Source organism: Ciconia boyciana, chromosome 3, assembly GCF_034638445.1.
Source record: "Ciconia boyciana chromosome 3, ASM3463844v1, whole genome shotgun sequence".
Lineage (NCBI taxonomy): Eukaryota > Metazoa > Chordata > Aves > Ciconiiformes > Ciconiidae > Ciconia > Ciconia boyciana.
In genome coordinates, this window is record NC_132936.1 from 79,565,099 (window position 1) to 79,579,323 (window position 14,225).

A 14,225-nucleotide genomic window follows, 5' to 3' on the forward strand; every position below is an offset into this window, starting at 1 on the left:
CACACATATCAAAGTGCCTGCCACCTACAACTTGACTGTTTCTTTCTCCTATGCCTTGAAGATTTTTCAATTTAGGAGGAAAGAACAAGACACTATCTAAGATCCAGTTAGGCAACAGTTAGAATTACACTGAGAAAAAAGGAGATTCCAGATTTAACAATCTCAATATAATTATAGAGGCCCAAATATCTAGAATATTGTGATTTCAGATCCAGATGCATTGCCATCCTACACTTCAACCTGCAGCTTAAGCAAACTTAGCCTGCCAGGTTCACAGGCTTGGCCAGGGGATAGCTCTCCTTTACGTGTCCAGTTATGAGGACACCAGCTTTGTGCTAGCCCAGAAGTTGGTAATAATTTAAGATGCACTTAAATAGAAGGCAACATTTGTTTGGTGTAGTCCTTGTTGGTAACTTGAGGCCACCAGCCAGGAGACAGACAGAAGCCACGGAGGTTTACCTCAAGTAGGTTGTTAATGCATTCTGTTACATCTTGCGTTTTGGCAGGGAGGAAGGAATACTGCTATATCAACAACAACAATGCCAGTCTGGTAATGTGTTAAGTGTCACAACAAAAGCAATACAAGTTTTCTTCTGATTCAGATCTGATTACAATTCCAGGAGGAAAAAAAGAGCAATTGGATTTGCTTTTCCTTTTGCTTTGAATTGCGTAGGTTTGCACTGGTTTAGGCTTTATAGCGTCGTAAACTTAAAAGGAGAAGTAGCCCTTAACTGCCAGGGTAAGGTGCTTTGAATGGAAGATCTTTTTATCATAAATGCCTAAATTAATGCAGACTAGTTTGAAATTTGTCATGAAAATCCCAAGATGAACAACTACACAAGTTTACTCCTTTCAGCAAATTGAAATGGATGATGACCAAGCAGAAACCCTGCAAAGCCATCAGGTTTTGTGGGTCTTCACATATCTGAAATGACAACAGACCAAATTTGGCAGCTGATTTTCACTTCGAGATTTTTTGTTCAAAGTTCAAAAGAAAACCCAGAGAGTGAAAACACACAGGCAAAACAGGACCAAAAATTGTCATGCAAAGCAAAATGGTAACATTTTACTATTTTCCAAGATATTGTAGATGCCATAGTAACCATGCTTTAAAAACAGAGTACAGTGCTATGAAAATGGTACTATATAGAGCTAAAATCCCAGACAGACGTTCACGCTCAGTTGGAAGCAGAGTTGAGTCATAGGTATGAAACCCTCAACAATACATTTGGGAGCCTGTGATGCAAGGGGACTCCAGGAGGTTTTGTTTCCGCTCTCCCTGAAAGAGAAGCTATCACAAGACATTTGAACTATGGAAAGCCAGGATGCAGAGCCATTTGAAGAGAAATAGGTAAGGACTATGGTATATGAGGGGGGGACATTTCTAAGTTATGTAGTAAGCTCTGTATCTGGGATATGCTTTGGAGCTATTTGGCCATTGCCCAGCCTCGGGCTGAGCGTCTCCTCTGAATCAGCACTTCCTCAAACAGAGCTTTGTTTTTACTGATGACTCTCGAGTTACCTCAGTAAACTGAGGGTGGAAAGTACCAAAACAGAGGCAGTACAAGAAAAGCAAAAACATGTGATTCCCATTGTCTGAGTCTAAAGCATGAATTAAAAAAGCTGATTCAGATGAACGATAGGGCAAGGGAGAAGGAAAAAGCAGAACTGTTACCTTACAAGGGAAACATCTGAGAAGGCAAAGTGAGAGTTTTGGTAGACACCAGGAGCCAAGAGCCTGGTCTCAGGGGCACTGTTTCCATCTGCGCAGAGCTCAGCATTTCCGTGGTCCAGCCGTGGGAGTCTACATGCCAGCGCACAGCGCGTTCAAATCCTCAACCTTTATTTACGAGAGGGAAGAAAAGCCTGAAGACAAGTGTAAAGAATCATATCCCAGAAGGGCAGAACAACTTAATTTCTTCTCCTCAGTAACTGGAAAATGGGGAGTTGATGTGTCTCCCTGAAGAGATGATACAAAATCCCAGACAGTGACAGCTCTCTGATCACCAGAAAGATAAATGAGTGCTTGCAGACCATAGTGGTACTCCATGGAGAGAGCTCTATTCTTATTTCTGGCTCAGTCCCATGAAGGTCACACCAGCAAAAAGATTTAAAAAGCAAGAGAAAAAGGGCAAACGTTCTTTTGGCTGTGGTGTGTACAGTATGTTAAACATTTTGTAAGTCCCCACTTCCCTGCGGATGGGTTATAATTGCCATGGTTGTGCATGTGGAAAACAACAGGGAGGAACAGATGAGCACAAAAGAAGAGGCAGAGAAAAAAACCTAAACTGATCAAGAAAAGAACAAGTGGTCAAGAGGGGAAGCAAAGGACTGACCCATTTTTCATAAATAAGGCTCTTCAAAAACCTCTGTTTTTGAAATGACCCAGATCGTCTGCATTAGAAAAGATGACATTTTTAATCCACTCAGTTGACATGCATTATGAGAAAGATGGAAACATTACATCAAAAACTTAAGACTTTCCGTACAACTCCAGGGAAAACCTTCCATACAGAGAAAGATGACCTAGAACAACTCCCATAATATCACAAATGTCTGCCTGCTATAGCATTTCTTTCAATACAAACACCACTTAAATGAATTTTATGGCTTCTTTTATAAGCCTGTTACAGAAGGAGAACACACTTTTAAAGCAAGCAAGGGAAGAACAGGTAGTTGGCAACATTATCTTTTCCTAAGCAAACAATAAGATTATAGGTAACTTACACCCTTTAATAGAGCAATACCAATTTTCAAAAGTAAATTAGCATGTAAACTTCATCCTGATGTTTGGAGAGAATATTTTCAAAAAGACAATTAGGGTAAAATTAGTATCTTTCAGCAGCTGATCACTATAGGTAGTGTATGCTTTGGAAGTGACAGTCCTCAGAACCGTTAATGGTATTCCTTCTTATGCCCCATATAGGATTTCCCATCTGGGAAAAAAAGAGAAATTTTTTGCTAGATTACAAAATCCCTATTTTTGAGGAGGCTTTTAGAAATTCATTTCATACCATCAGGCAAAAGATGCCATTAGACTTTTTTTTTTTCAGCACATGGCCTTTCAGAAAAAAGTAAATACATATTGAATTTCTCTGCTGTGCAAGAAGGGATGCTAGAGCCTCAATGGCATTAACAGCTGTAGGAAGGGAAAAGAGAACATCTGGATGTTGCCGTATTTGCATTGGTGGAACAGACGGAAGTAGGTAAGTAAATATTGTCTACACTTACTCTGCAGGCATAGTAAGTTCTGCTGCCCACCATCCTTACCAGCATTGCCGCTCAATATATTATGATGTGACATTAACTTTTTCACAAAAATGTGGAAGAAAAAATGCAGGTGTGTTTGAAGTATGCTTTTAGTAAGGATTCTTCAATTCTGCAAATACAAAAAAAATTGAAATCACAGTGAAAAAAATTTCTCAGTTACACATCATGGGAAACTGAGGTTTCTCTCCAGCTCTGCTAACACCAGTGATTTTTTTTTTCTTGTATCAGTTTGCAGTTAACATGGTACGTGCAACTGTCTTTTTTTCTAGACCTAAGCTAATGCCCCACAAGTGCTTATCCTTATGACATAAAGGCTGGAGTTAGCCACCAAACTAAGGATAATGTACATTAAAAGTTTTTAAAGGAGGAAGCAAAGTCTCTTCCCACTCTCCCCCAGCTTAGTTTGACCCAACTTCTGCTTTAGTGGCTTTATGTATTTTCTGCTTAACAATTGCTAAAACTTCTCCATGGACAAAGGAGGCTTCAATAACGACAATGAAACAGTTTTGTTACCTCAGAGCGCCAGGCATCATAAACCCAGACAGCTTTGCAACGCTGGAGAGACTGAGAGGGATTAGCTGATGTCTGCTTCAGTGGGGGCTTTCCTGCCTTTACACCACACAGCGCTTTTTCTGTGTGGATTCACATAACACACTTCCACGCACTTCTTGAGTGAGCCTAAACACGTGGTCCTCCTCTGGAAGGAGATGAAGAGAAGTTGACAGAATGCAGAAGGAAGAACTAAGATTAACTACCACACTTTCCTTTCCTCCTTTTGTGCCTATTTCACTGGTTGCCACATACAAAGGAGAAGGTAACTCCCAAGGGTATGAATATCTGCAAAACAAGGACAGATACAACATCTTCTCCAGAGAGGCATATATTCTTTCAAATTAAGTCTCTGCAATGTGTTTGAAGTCAGCCATAAAATGCCAACACTTTAAAATTCCTTTGTATTGCCGTTACATGAAAACCATTCACATTTTGAAAATGTCTTGGTTTACCTATCTTGATAGTACTGATTTAATGAAATGTTGAGGAGTTCATTTCGGAAGAAAAATTAGTCATTTTACTTGCCAGGAAAAAGCTTCTAGTCTTTTCAACATAGTGAAATGTTATTAAAAAACTTTTGAAGTATGTAGTATTTAACCTCTGTACACATTTAGTAATCAAAAATTCAAATTCAGTGATATGAAATGGTCTTGAACTGCCATGGAAATAATCTAATATAAAGCCTTGCTTTCACATTACAGTTTAGTAAAAATTGCAATGCATAATCATACAAGAATAAAGTAGATACTGTGCAGACTAATAGCAGATCCAGAAGGGTTTAAGATATTTAGACAGATGACTTTAAAATGCATGCAATTACAACATTTAAATGCTGTCCCAGGCATTTTCTAGTCACAGATGGAGATTGTCTCATACAGGAAAGACTGGTGTGGAGATGTGCAGATGCAGAAGTTAAAAGCAACAATATCTGCCAGAGTCACAGGACCTGTCCACTAGTTGCCCTCAACATGGAAATGGAGAAGACAAAGTTGCACTGCTGCAGGATTTTCTTTGTTACTCACTAGCAAAACAACAGAAATTTCCACTAAAAGAAAAAACTCTCTCCCCTGACCAAAAAACCAAATATCTGCCCAAGCCTTTTTACTTATTTGTCAGGAAAATTGCTTGTATAAGCATATATTATAGAGGTTTTCTTTTGTACCTTTTATCAATGCTTGCCACTTTGCATATAAATTACATAGCACAGCTAGTCCTCCATCAGAACCCGGGACCAAAGTATGGGCCTGTAGGATGGTCAGGCTTGACAAATGCCAAGAACACACCCTATTTCTCCAGAGCATTACCACCCCAAAAAAGGCTCAATCCCAAAGCACGTTCTACAATACTCAGATCTTTCAAATCAATAGGTTTGAACTTTGTCAAACTTTTTTGAGCGTTTTACAACAGTTGTCACCATCACCTAGTTCATTCACTCTCTATGGCATAGAGCAGCCCATGCCATATTGCTAGCTGAAGGAATTACTGGATTCCTTCTCTCCTAGGGACATGGTAAAGCTTTGAGTCTGGAATACATCTTTGCGTTAATTTGTATATGGAGATGTCTAAGGCTCAGTCTTGTTAATAATGATAGAAAAGACTCACAAATTCAGCACAGAGTTAAGTTTTCTTTGTAGTTTTTAAGGCCAACCTCTAATATTCCTCTGGAACAGCAATGTCATTCTTTATTGTGTGTTACATATTATTTCATTATTTGTAGTAAAAACAGCAGCCTCTACTAAATTCTGTAGTTTTTAAACTAAATTTCCATATAAACTTTAAATAATATCTAATCATACCCATTTTTTCCTTGTTGAGTTCTACAGAACTTCAAAAAAAAAAAAGCACAACATAAAATCCCAGACCCTGAACATATATACATGTACATAAAACATATTCCACATGTTTACACTAAATGAGAAAAAAAATCTCTTTTCCTGCTTACCATCACTCTCAGCTCACCACTACTTTTTACTTATAACATATAGCAGGAACTGACACTACCCAGCCCTCAGATATCCCTAAAGAAGCCCCATGTTGCAGCACTGAGCTGACATTGTCCTGTTGGGCATCACAAGAGGGTACCACAAACTTGTCTGGGGGATGGTACTTCTGCAAACAAGCAGGACTGGGTAGCCTCTGTTGTTTAACATCAAGTAAAGGTGACTTTTATAGATAAAACCACACACCCATTTTCTCCCCTCTTAAAGCCTTCAGTTTATTCATAACAACTCTTGAAGAGAACCATTTACTGCCTTCTGCCAGTGTCCTGGTTTTGGCTGGGATAGAGTTAATTTTCTTCCTAGTAGCTGGTACAGTGCTGTGTTTTGGATTTAGCATGAGAATAATGTTGACAACACACTGATGTTTTAGTTGTTGCTAAGCAGTGCTTACACTAAGTCAAGGACTTTTCAGCTTCCCATACTCGGCCATTGAGGAGGTGCACAAGAAGCTGGGAGGGGGCACAGCCAGGACAGCTGACCCCAACTGGCCAAAGGGCTATTCCATACCATATGACGCCATGCTCAGTATAGAAACTGGGGGGAGTTGGCTGGGGAGCAGTGATTGCTGCTCGGGGACTGGCTGGGCATTGGTTGGCAGGTGGTGAGCAGTTGCATCGTGCATCACTTGCTTTGTATATTCTTTTATCATTATTATTACTATTTTATTTTATTTCAATTACTAAACTGTTCTTATCTCAACCCGTGAAGGTTTTTTTCACTTTTACTGTTCTGATTCGCTGCCCCATCCCACCAAGGGGGGAGTGAGCAAGTGGCTGGGTGCTGCTCATTTGCCAGCTGGGATTAAACCACAACACCAGTCATGCATAGGTCCAAATTTGGCCCTGCAGGAAAGAGGCATGACATCCTTTAATTACACCTGGAGTTTATATGAGCTCATTTGTTTAGGTTTCATAAGATATCTGGTATTTAGCCGATTACTGTCATTACTTATCATCTGAAAGCACACTAGCAGCCTGTGTCTCCCCTTCTTGCCTGTGCGCTGCTACACAATGCCTAATAATATCACCATTAGCTGAGAAAAAGGTTTTCCTCATTGGAAACATTACAGTTTTGTCTTCCGCACTCTCAATGGTTTGCACTTCCAGTATCCTTGAACTCCTGGTGCTCAGCTAGAAAAGAGCTCTAGGCTCTCCCACATGCCACAGTAAAAGCAGCTCTGCTGAAATACTGATACCAGCAGTACATTTCAAAGTAGTGAGGGAGATCTCACAGCTAAAGGGTGGCTGCTCCCTTCAAAGTCTTCCAAAGCCATGCTGCGACCACCCTGTCACCATGCATGCACCCACTCAGGGAACCTGCATCCCAAACTTTTTGCCTGGAAGGCACTTCCCTGGGTGTGAATGGTAGCTGTGCTGCGAGGACCTTGAATAGATGTATTGCTTGCTTCCTTACACATCCTCAGCCAGGAAGCTATTTTCAAGGCAGATTCAGTGGTCCACTCATTCTTTTCCATTTCCTGAGACTTTGTTCTCCAGGAAGCGAAACTGTACCCTGTAAGAGCTGGTGGCATCACACACAAACACACACACACACACAGAGCGAGCGCGTCCTGAGTGCAGAACTAACCGCTGCTTCCCTGCAGTACTTTGAGTCTTTCTTAACAGCAAATACTCTGACAGAATCATTGCAGAACTAGGACTGTCAGTCTTGTTCAGTGACCAAAGGGAAACTGACTAGCAAATATTTAGATGAAAAGTATTTCTACTTGAGTAACTGGCAAGTAAACATAAGGAGTATTTTTGTTCTGATTTCTGTCTGTTAGAAATGTTTCCCGCTACCTGTGAGGACAGAAATGCAAAAAGCACACACAAAAGAAGTCCTCTCCTGAGACTAGCAGAAAAATGGATGAATTGAATGCTGCTGATAATAAAAATAGGTGCAGGAGAGCTCAGCTCTCTGAAAACAGACATTTTGTGCCACAGGGTCAGACAGGTTCTAACATTATGAGCTAAAAGCTAGAATAAAATTACACATTTTCCACTTCATAAACCAAGTTACTCCAAATTACTAATAGGCAGGGGCTCAGCTGCCCACAGGTTCCAACCAGTCCACCAGGTTCAGCTCCCCCCCCCAGGGTACTCCGAGGCTCAGGGAACCAGGCCATGACTTGGCCCACAGACACCTCTCAGTTTCATTCCTTTCATCATTTGGTTGTGATCATGACCGAACACGTATTCACCATACCCCCGTATCACCACCAGTCACATAAGGTATGCATGCCCACATCCTATCAAGCTGATCAGACAGGACGCATCCCACAACCAAATGAAGACCTCTTCTGTTGTATGAGGATATCAGACCCCTGCTCTATGCCCTGCATGTACCCTGGCTATGTGACCAGAGTCTGTGTTTAATCGTGTGATGTGTGTCAGAATTGATCTGGCATCAGAGCCGATAGATAGGGTCTGTCAGCTCTGGACTGGATGCCAAATACCATCGGATCAAGGCATCATGCAGGCATTTAGATGGTGGAAATGGAGCATACAAAGACAATTTGGACCGGTCTCTGACGAGGCAGGGTCCTTGTAAAAATCACTTTTATTTCAAACAGACCATTAGCATCCAAAGATAGGAAGAGCTTCTCCCTGACAATGTTGCTGTGACTGGCACAGGGTCATGCTCCTGAGTCCCTAACTTTCAGGAAGGAGGAAAACCTTTTTTCCCGCCCAGCAAAGACTGAGAAAGAGGACCTGAAAAGCTTTCAAATGCATAAAAATCCCACAGCAAAGAAAAGGAAACAATTTGTTTTTCAGAGTTACAATGGGCAGGACAAGACAACACTGGCTTAAATTGCCATAAGAAAAACTTGTGTTAGACATTAGAAAAGCTCTCAGTCAGTAAGGATAATGTTATAGAATATACCTCCTAGGGAGGTTATGGGCATTTACCATTGGAGGTCTTTAAGAACAGGTTAGAACAACATCTTTGTTTGGTGGAATAGTTTCAATACAGCTGATGCTGCCTGAGGAGGAGGAGGAGGAGGAGGAGGGAGAGTCCAGATTAAAGTTTTTTAGACCCCTCCAACCCCTATTTTTCTATGATTTTTCTGTGGACAAGTTATCCCTACATCTACCTGCTTAATTTTCCCTTTCTGTAGCTCAGCAGTTAATTTGAGGCTTGTGGGAAAGAGCACATAGCAGGCCTGAGGCGCAAGAGACTGTTTATTTGGGATAAAGTCAGAACTATTTGGGGAGTTGAGGAGCAATTTCTTTATTATGAATGTGTACACATGTGAGTAAGCTCTCTTACCACCAAAACCAATGTAAATAGGTAGAATTGTATCAAAGGACTTGAAAAATCATCATCATTTTAATTTTACAAATGGGGAATGCAGGGCACAGAGGTCTGAACCATCTGTAATGACACAGCAAGTTATAAAAATGAACCTGAAAATTGGATTTCCTGGCTCCTCAAGTGACCTATCTGATAGACTACACGCTCCTCCTGTTCTCCCTCCCTTGCCCTGCCTCCCTTCCCCCCAGCAAGCCATGCAAGACTACAAGAATTGCAGCATTTCCTCATAAAAGTCTTGCCTGCAGCTGGGGGAAGTCAGACTACAATAGTGTCGGTAACTTCTGCTGTAACAAGAACACACATCGCAAAGATGTTCATTACCAAGGGAAAAAAAAAACCTAAAGCTGCCTCAGGACTTGCACCTTGCAGTGCTGATCTTGGGCTGCTAATCCCCATCTCCATTCTTTAACTTGCCTCTTTCTGTCTAACTTTTGACAGAAAGAATACGTTCTTCTACAAAATTATCTATAAATATAAAAAAGCCAAGACAGAATAAAGGACACGCTACTGATAAAGAACAGAATTGTTCCTTATACAAGTGCAGAAGAGTTCACAGGTGTTTGCAAGTGAAGCATTGCCCCACTCCACTGTGCAAAAGGAGCAGTCTAGCTCAGCATTTGCTGGCCGCTTTCCTAATGTTGCTGTAACTTAAGCCTGTAGAAAATCAGAATCAGAGCTGAAGATTAGAACCAAAAATCTCTCATAACAAAGTATTATAAAGCCCGTGCCAGTCCTTCTGCACTATTCCTTACCAGACTGCATAGGCTTGCTTCCATTTCCTACATGCCAGTGCTGGAACCCAAGGAGGACCCCGACTTGAATCACCCACAGGAGGTCCTGCCTCTCACAACTGATTATGCGGAGACACAGCGGGCTCCAAATTAATTTTGAAGTAGTTTTCAAGAACTCTGGTAGGCTCTAAGGCCCATACCTAGACTAAACAGAATTTGGATTCACCACTACCAGTAAGACAAAACAAGAATTAAAAGAATTAAAGAATAAGAATAATGAATTAAAAATACGTCAGGAATGCAAAAGTCAGAAGCATCTCCCAATAGAATCAATGGCAATGTTTTAACTGGTCATTTTCTCAAAAAAACCCAAGAAAGGCTTCTGTGTCACTGGAATAAATATTATCAAATTCTTTGCATGCTTAGGTCTTTCCTAACTTATTCAAACGGCATATTTAACTTTTGATTTATAAATCAAGGGATATTGCTCACTGCTGTAAGATGCATTCCACTGGGGCTCAAAGTCTTTAGCAGATCCACGCTGTGCGTACTTTCTCCTCATGGTTTCACATTCATGTTCATCAACACTCAGCAAGAACCATAAACAAAACCCTTCTCTCGGATGCACACATGCAGTTCCCATTGACTTCGCTGGATTTTCAGCTGACTTCAATAAGAACTCAGTGTGCATGCAGAAGGGCAAAGCTTGGCTCTGCACATTTAATGAAATTACATCACTAGATACCTTATAAATGAAGGGCAACGCAGGCCATACTGAAAAATAATATAAACTGAAAACCCAAAAGTGTAGCCAAATAAGTTCAAATTTCAGCCAGGTTTTCCCAGAATAATAAAAAGGGCACACATTTTAGGCAAGATGAAACAAAACCCCTGTAATATCTCATTTACAAAGTGTGCTCTGCCTCCTTTAGTAGGACAAAGTGTGAAACCTACCTGTCTACCTAAGGCAATGATCTTGTTGTCTCAGATATAGCAATGATATTGGCATATGAAACAATTAAGTAAAGGTCAAGTTACAAGCTGTGATTTGCTAAGTCATTTTCTGCATCTATATCCCTGCTCTGTAAGTTATGAAGCTCACTGCAAGTGAATTTAAAGCATAGCAGAATACCACAGCAGAAAAAGTAATTAATCATATTACTCAGTAATTAAGTCATTAATAACTAATATTATATTATTTTGAATCTATTCTAACAGTGGTGTTTTAAAGATATCAAAGGCTTGAATCCAGGAGTATCTGTCTTAAACCCTTCAACCCTCTTTCCCGTCTGGCCAAAAGAACACCGCAACAAAAATCCCACACGACCTAGGAACAACAATCCCCTTCCAAATTTCAGATGTCATCTAGCAACACATAACTTCTGCCAGGTACATTAGCTAACGCACACTAAGCAAAGCAATGCCGCATGCGTGTTCTCCAAATTTCTTCTCTTTATTTTACTTTTACTTATTCAATGATGTAATAACCTGTGCCTTTTTACTGCCTCTTTAAAAATACCTATTTATTGGGATGAAGAATATTCTGACTTCTAAAAATTCAACTACCAAGAGGCTTCCTTGCACTTTCTGTTTGGCTGACAAGCGCTCATTAGCCTACAATTACAAATTTATACACAGAAGTACTCAGGGATGGAAATCACAGAGGGGGCTTGATGTTCATACGTTGGGTTTTTCCCCTCTACAGAGGAACATCTCTGATGATTTTCACACTTAAATAGCAGAACAGATTTTATGAATCATTTTTTCTTCCTGGTTGGAACAACCCCTATTCCCTGTTGCATTATAACACTGAGTCACTTTACATAAAGTTGGTCATTACTGCCAAGTCAAGGGAGAGAGGAGGGAAGGGGACAAAATGCTCTGAACGTACGTGTGTGATAGGATACGTATCAGGCTGCTTCTTGAAGCAAATTATTTAAAATCAGAAAAAAAAAAATCATTACAAGACAACTCACATAAGGGAAAACTATTTCATAGATATCGAAAAAGTCCAGTAAATCTAATGTAATACTGATGATCAAAGGGACTGTAAAAACTTTCTTTTTTTTTTTTAATTTAAATGAAGCGAGGGTCTGGCCTGTTACAAATGCTGAGTCGTACTGGTCATTCACGCTAGATTACCCAGTAAATTAAATAATTAGTGTGGTGGAATCTATTTCTCCCAAACTATGGCACTATCAAATGAATAGTTACGAGGTCTGGTGGAGCCCTGATGTCTCAACATCACCTCCCCTCCTAACATCGCACCCTGACACTGGCAGCCTGCAAAGACTCTCATCTGTGTCAGAACTCCTTCGTGTAACTCAGTGACTCCAGGGCTACTTTCTGCTGGCTCTGGTGGAACACGAGCTTCGTGAATTTACAGTGTGTTACAAAGAACATCTATTTCAGATTAGCCTTTGCAATTCTGGGTTCACAACAGGGAAAGGAAGGGTTGCCCCCCTCTCCCCGCAGTCCTAGAGGGACAGGGCTGATGCAAGGAGGGAGCTTCAACAACTTTCATTTATTAGTTTTTTTAAATGCATGGCATGACTATTCAGTGAGTGAAATAAAATTAGGTACCTTACATGATCATTTTTCAAGAAAGCTGATTTTAAAGCATTAAGAAAGAAAAAAACCCAACAAAAAATACCGCCCAAAACCTCTGCTTTTCTGGATGTCCTGTTAAGCAATGACACATGAAGAACTTTATGTTCGAACAATTACCTGGTGCTTTAAATAGGACACTAAGGGAATAACGTATTAAAATGTATTCACACAGCATGAGACTAATCCTCCTCCTGGGAATACCGGTGCAAATCAGAGTAACTCCTCGGAGGTCAATTGAAGTACACCAGCATAAAAAACATGTGAGGCAGAGGGGAATCAGGCCCCATCTACCTCTATTTTAATGCGGAGGTTGCAGATCATCTGCAATGATAAAGTGAACAACATAAATATAGCTGACATCTATTCAATTGATCTCACATCCTGCCGACTATTCACAGCTCCAAATATAGGGCTGAAGAACAATGGCTCAAGGAAGGGAGGCAGAAATCCTGGTTCTACCCCATTCACACATTCCTATCTGCTAATACCTCTGACTTGAACTGCCTTCGGCTTCCCACACTGCTAAATTGCTGTAGGCTTAACTTGACATTGTCCCCCTGCTCCTGAAGAACAACTTCTCCTTACAACAAAATAAATAAATAAATAAATAAATAAATATACCAGGATGCATGGGAGAGAAGATAAATGCACAAATCTGTGCAAGCATGAGAACCTACAGACAAACAAGCAAGAAAATCCCTGTCTAACAGATATGTATATAAAAGGCACTAGCGAATTGATTAATTATTTGGAAATCTGGCACTGAGAAAGAACGGTATGTGCACAGGGGAGGAAGACTAAAATATGAGGCTACTGCAAAGTATAGTGCCATTTGTGGTAATTTAAGTGGGTCTGTAATTATTTCCTACAACTTCACGATGTCCTGAACCAGCTTCCTCCTCCCCTGCCAGGCTGATAGCAGGAGCCTTAGCAACACACTAAATACATTATGCAATGTATTGAACACTACCGCGAAAAATCACTGAATTACACTGAAACAAAGAACCTCAGGTGCGAACATGACCACCTCCAGGGAAAGAGCCCCTCTAACTACGTATCCCGTCAGGAAGCACCGGCATTCTCTGGCATCTCTGTTACCAGCACCTAACGGGATTTGCTACATGTAACAAAGTCAAGGCGAATTTTACCTCAAATCTGCTTAGGCTCGAGCTCTTTGACCGGGATTTTTTGCGGAGATAGACCGAGAAGAACCGACGCACTGTGAACTTCTTCATGTTCATGTCCATCGCCCCGTCCCAGCCGCGGCGCGGAGCACGGAGGAGCCGCGGCGCCGCCGGAGAGAGCTAGCGCGGCCCCATCGCCCCCGCCTCACGCCCGCGGGCGGGCGGGCGAGCCTGCGAAGGCTCCGCTGCTGCTTCTGCTCGTCAGGCCGGGCACAGCCGGACCTGCGGGAGGTGCGTTGCCGGAGCCATGGGAGCCTGCTGCTGGCAGCTCGGAGCGTAAAGGCGTCAGGCTCCCTCTCGCTCCCCAGTGTTTACATTTCGGTGCGGCGAGCCGAACTCGCTCTCCGCTCCCTCTCCCCCTCGCCTGAGGTCCTACTACGTCCAATCAGGCTGTGCTGTGGCTGCGTGCATAATCAGCCCAGCGGATGACAGCTCCTGCGTCCCAGGCGTAGCAGGTTCGAGATAAATATTAGATGTGTCTATTGCCTGGCACTCCCTCTCCCCTCAGTCAGGCTCTTTCAATTTCCTGGCTTCTGAATCACATGGGGCATAGGCACATGCTG

The 14,225-nt window shown here is 41.6% G+C and overlaps 1 protein-coding gene across 1 annotated transcript in view; it reads right to left on the bottom strand.

The window, feature by feature from the left end:
• RPS6KA2 (ribosomal protein S6 kinase A2) overlaps positions 1–14,025 on the bottom strand; it is a 183,784-nt gene extending 169,759 nt beyond the window's left edge. Inside the window, exon 1 of the mRNA XM_072856239.1 lies at positions 13,627–14,025. Within this exon, the coding sequence (XP_072712340.1) occupies positions 13,627–13,725 (99 nt within the window). The 5' untranslated portion in view covers positions 13,726–14,025. The remainder of the gene's footprint in view (positions 1–13,626) is intronic.
• Between the last annotated feature and the right edge of the window lie 200 nt (positions 14,026–14,225).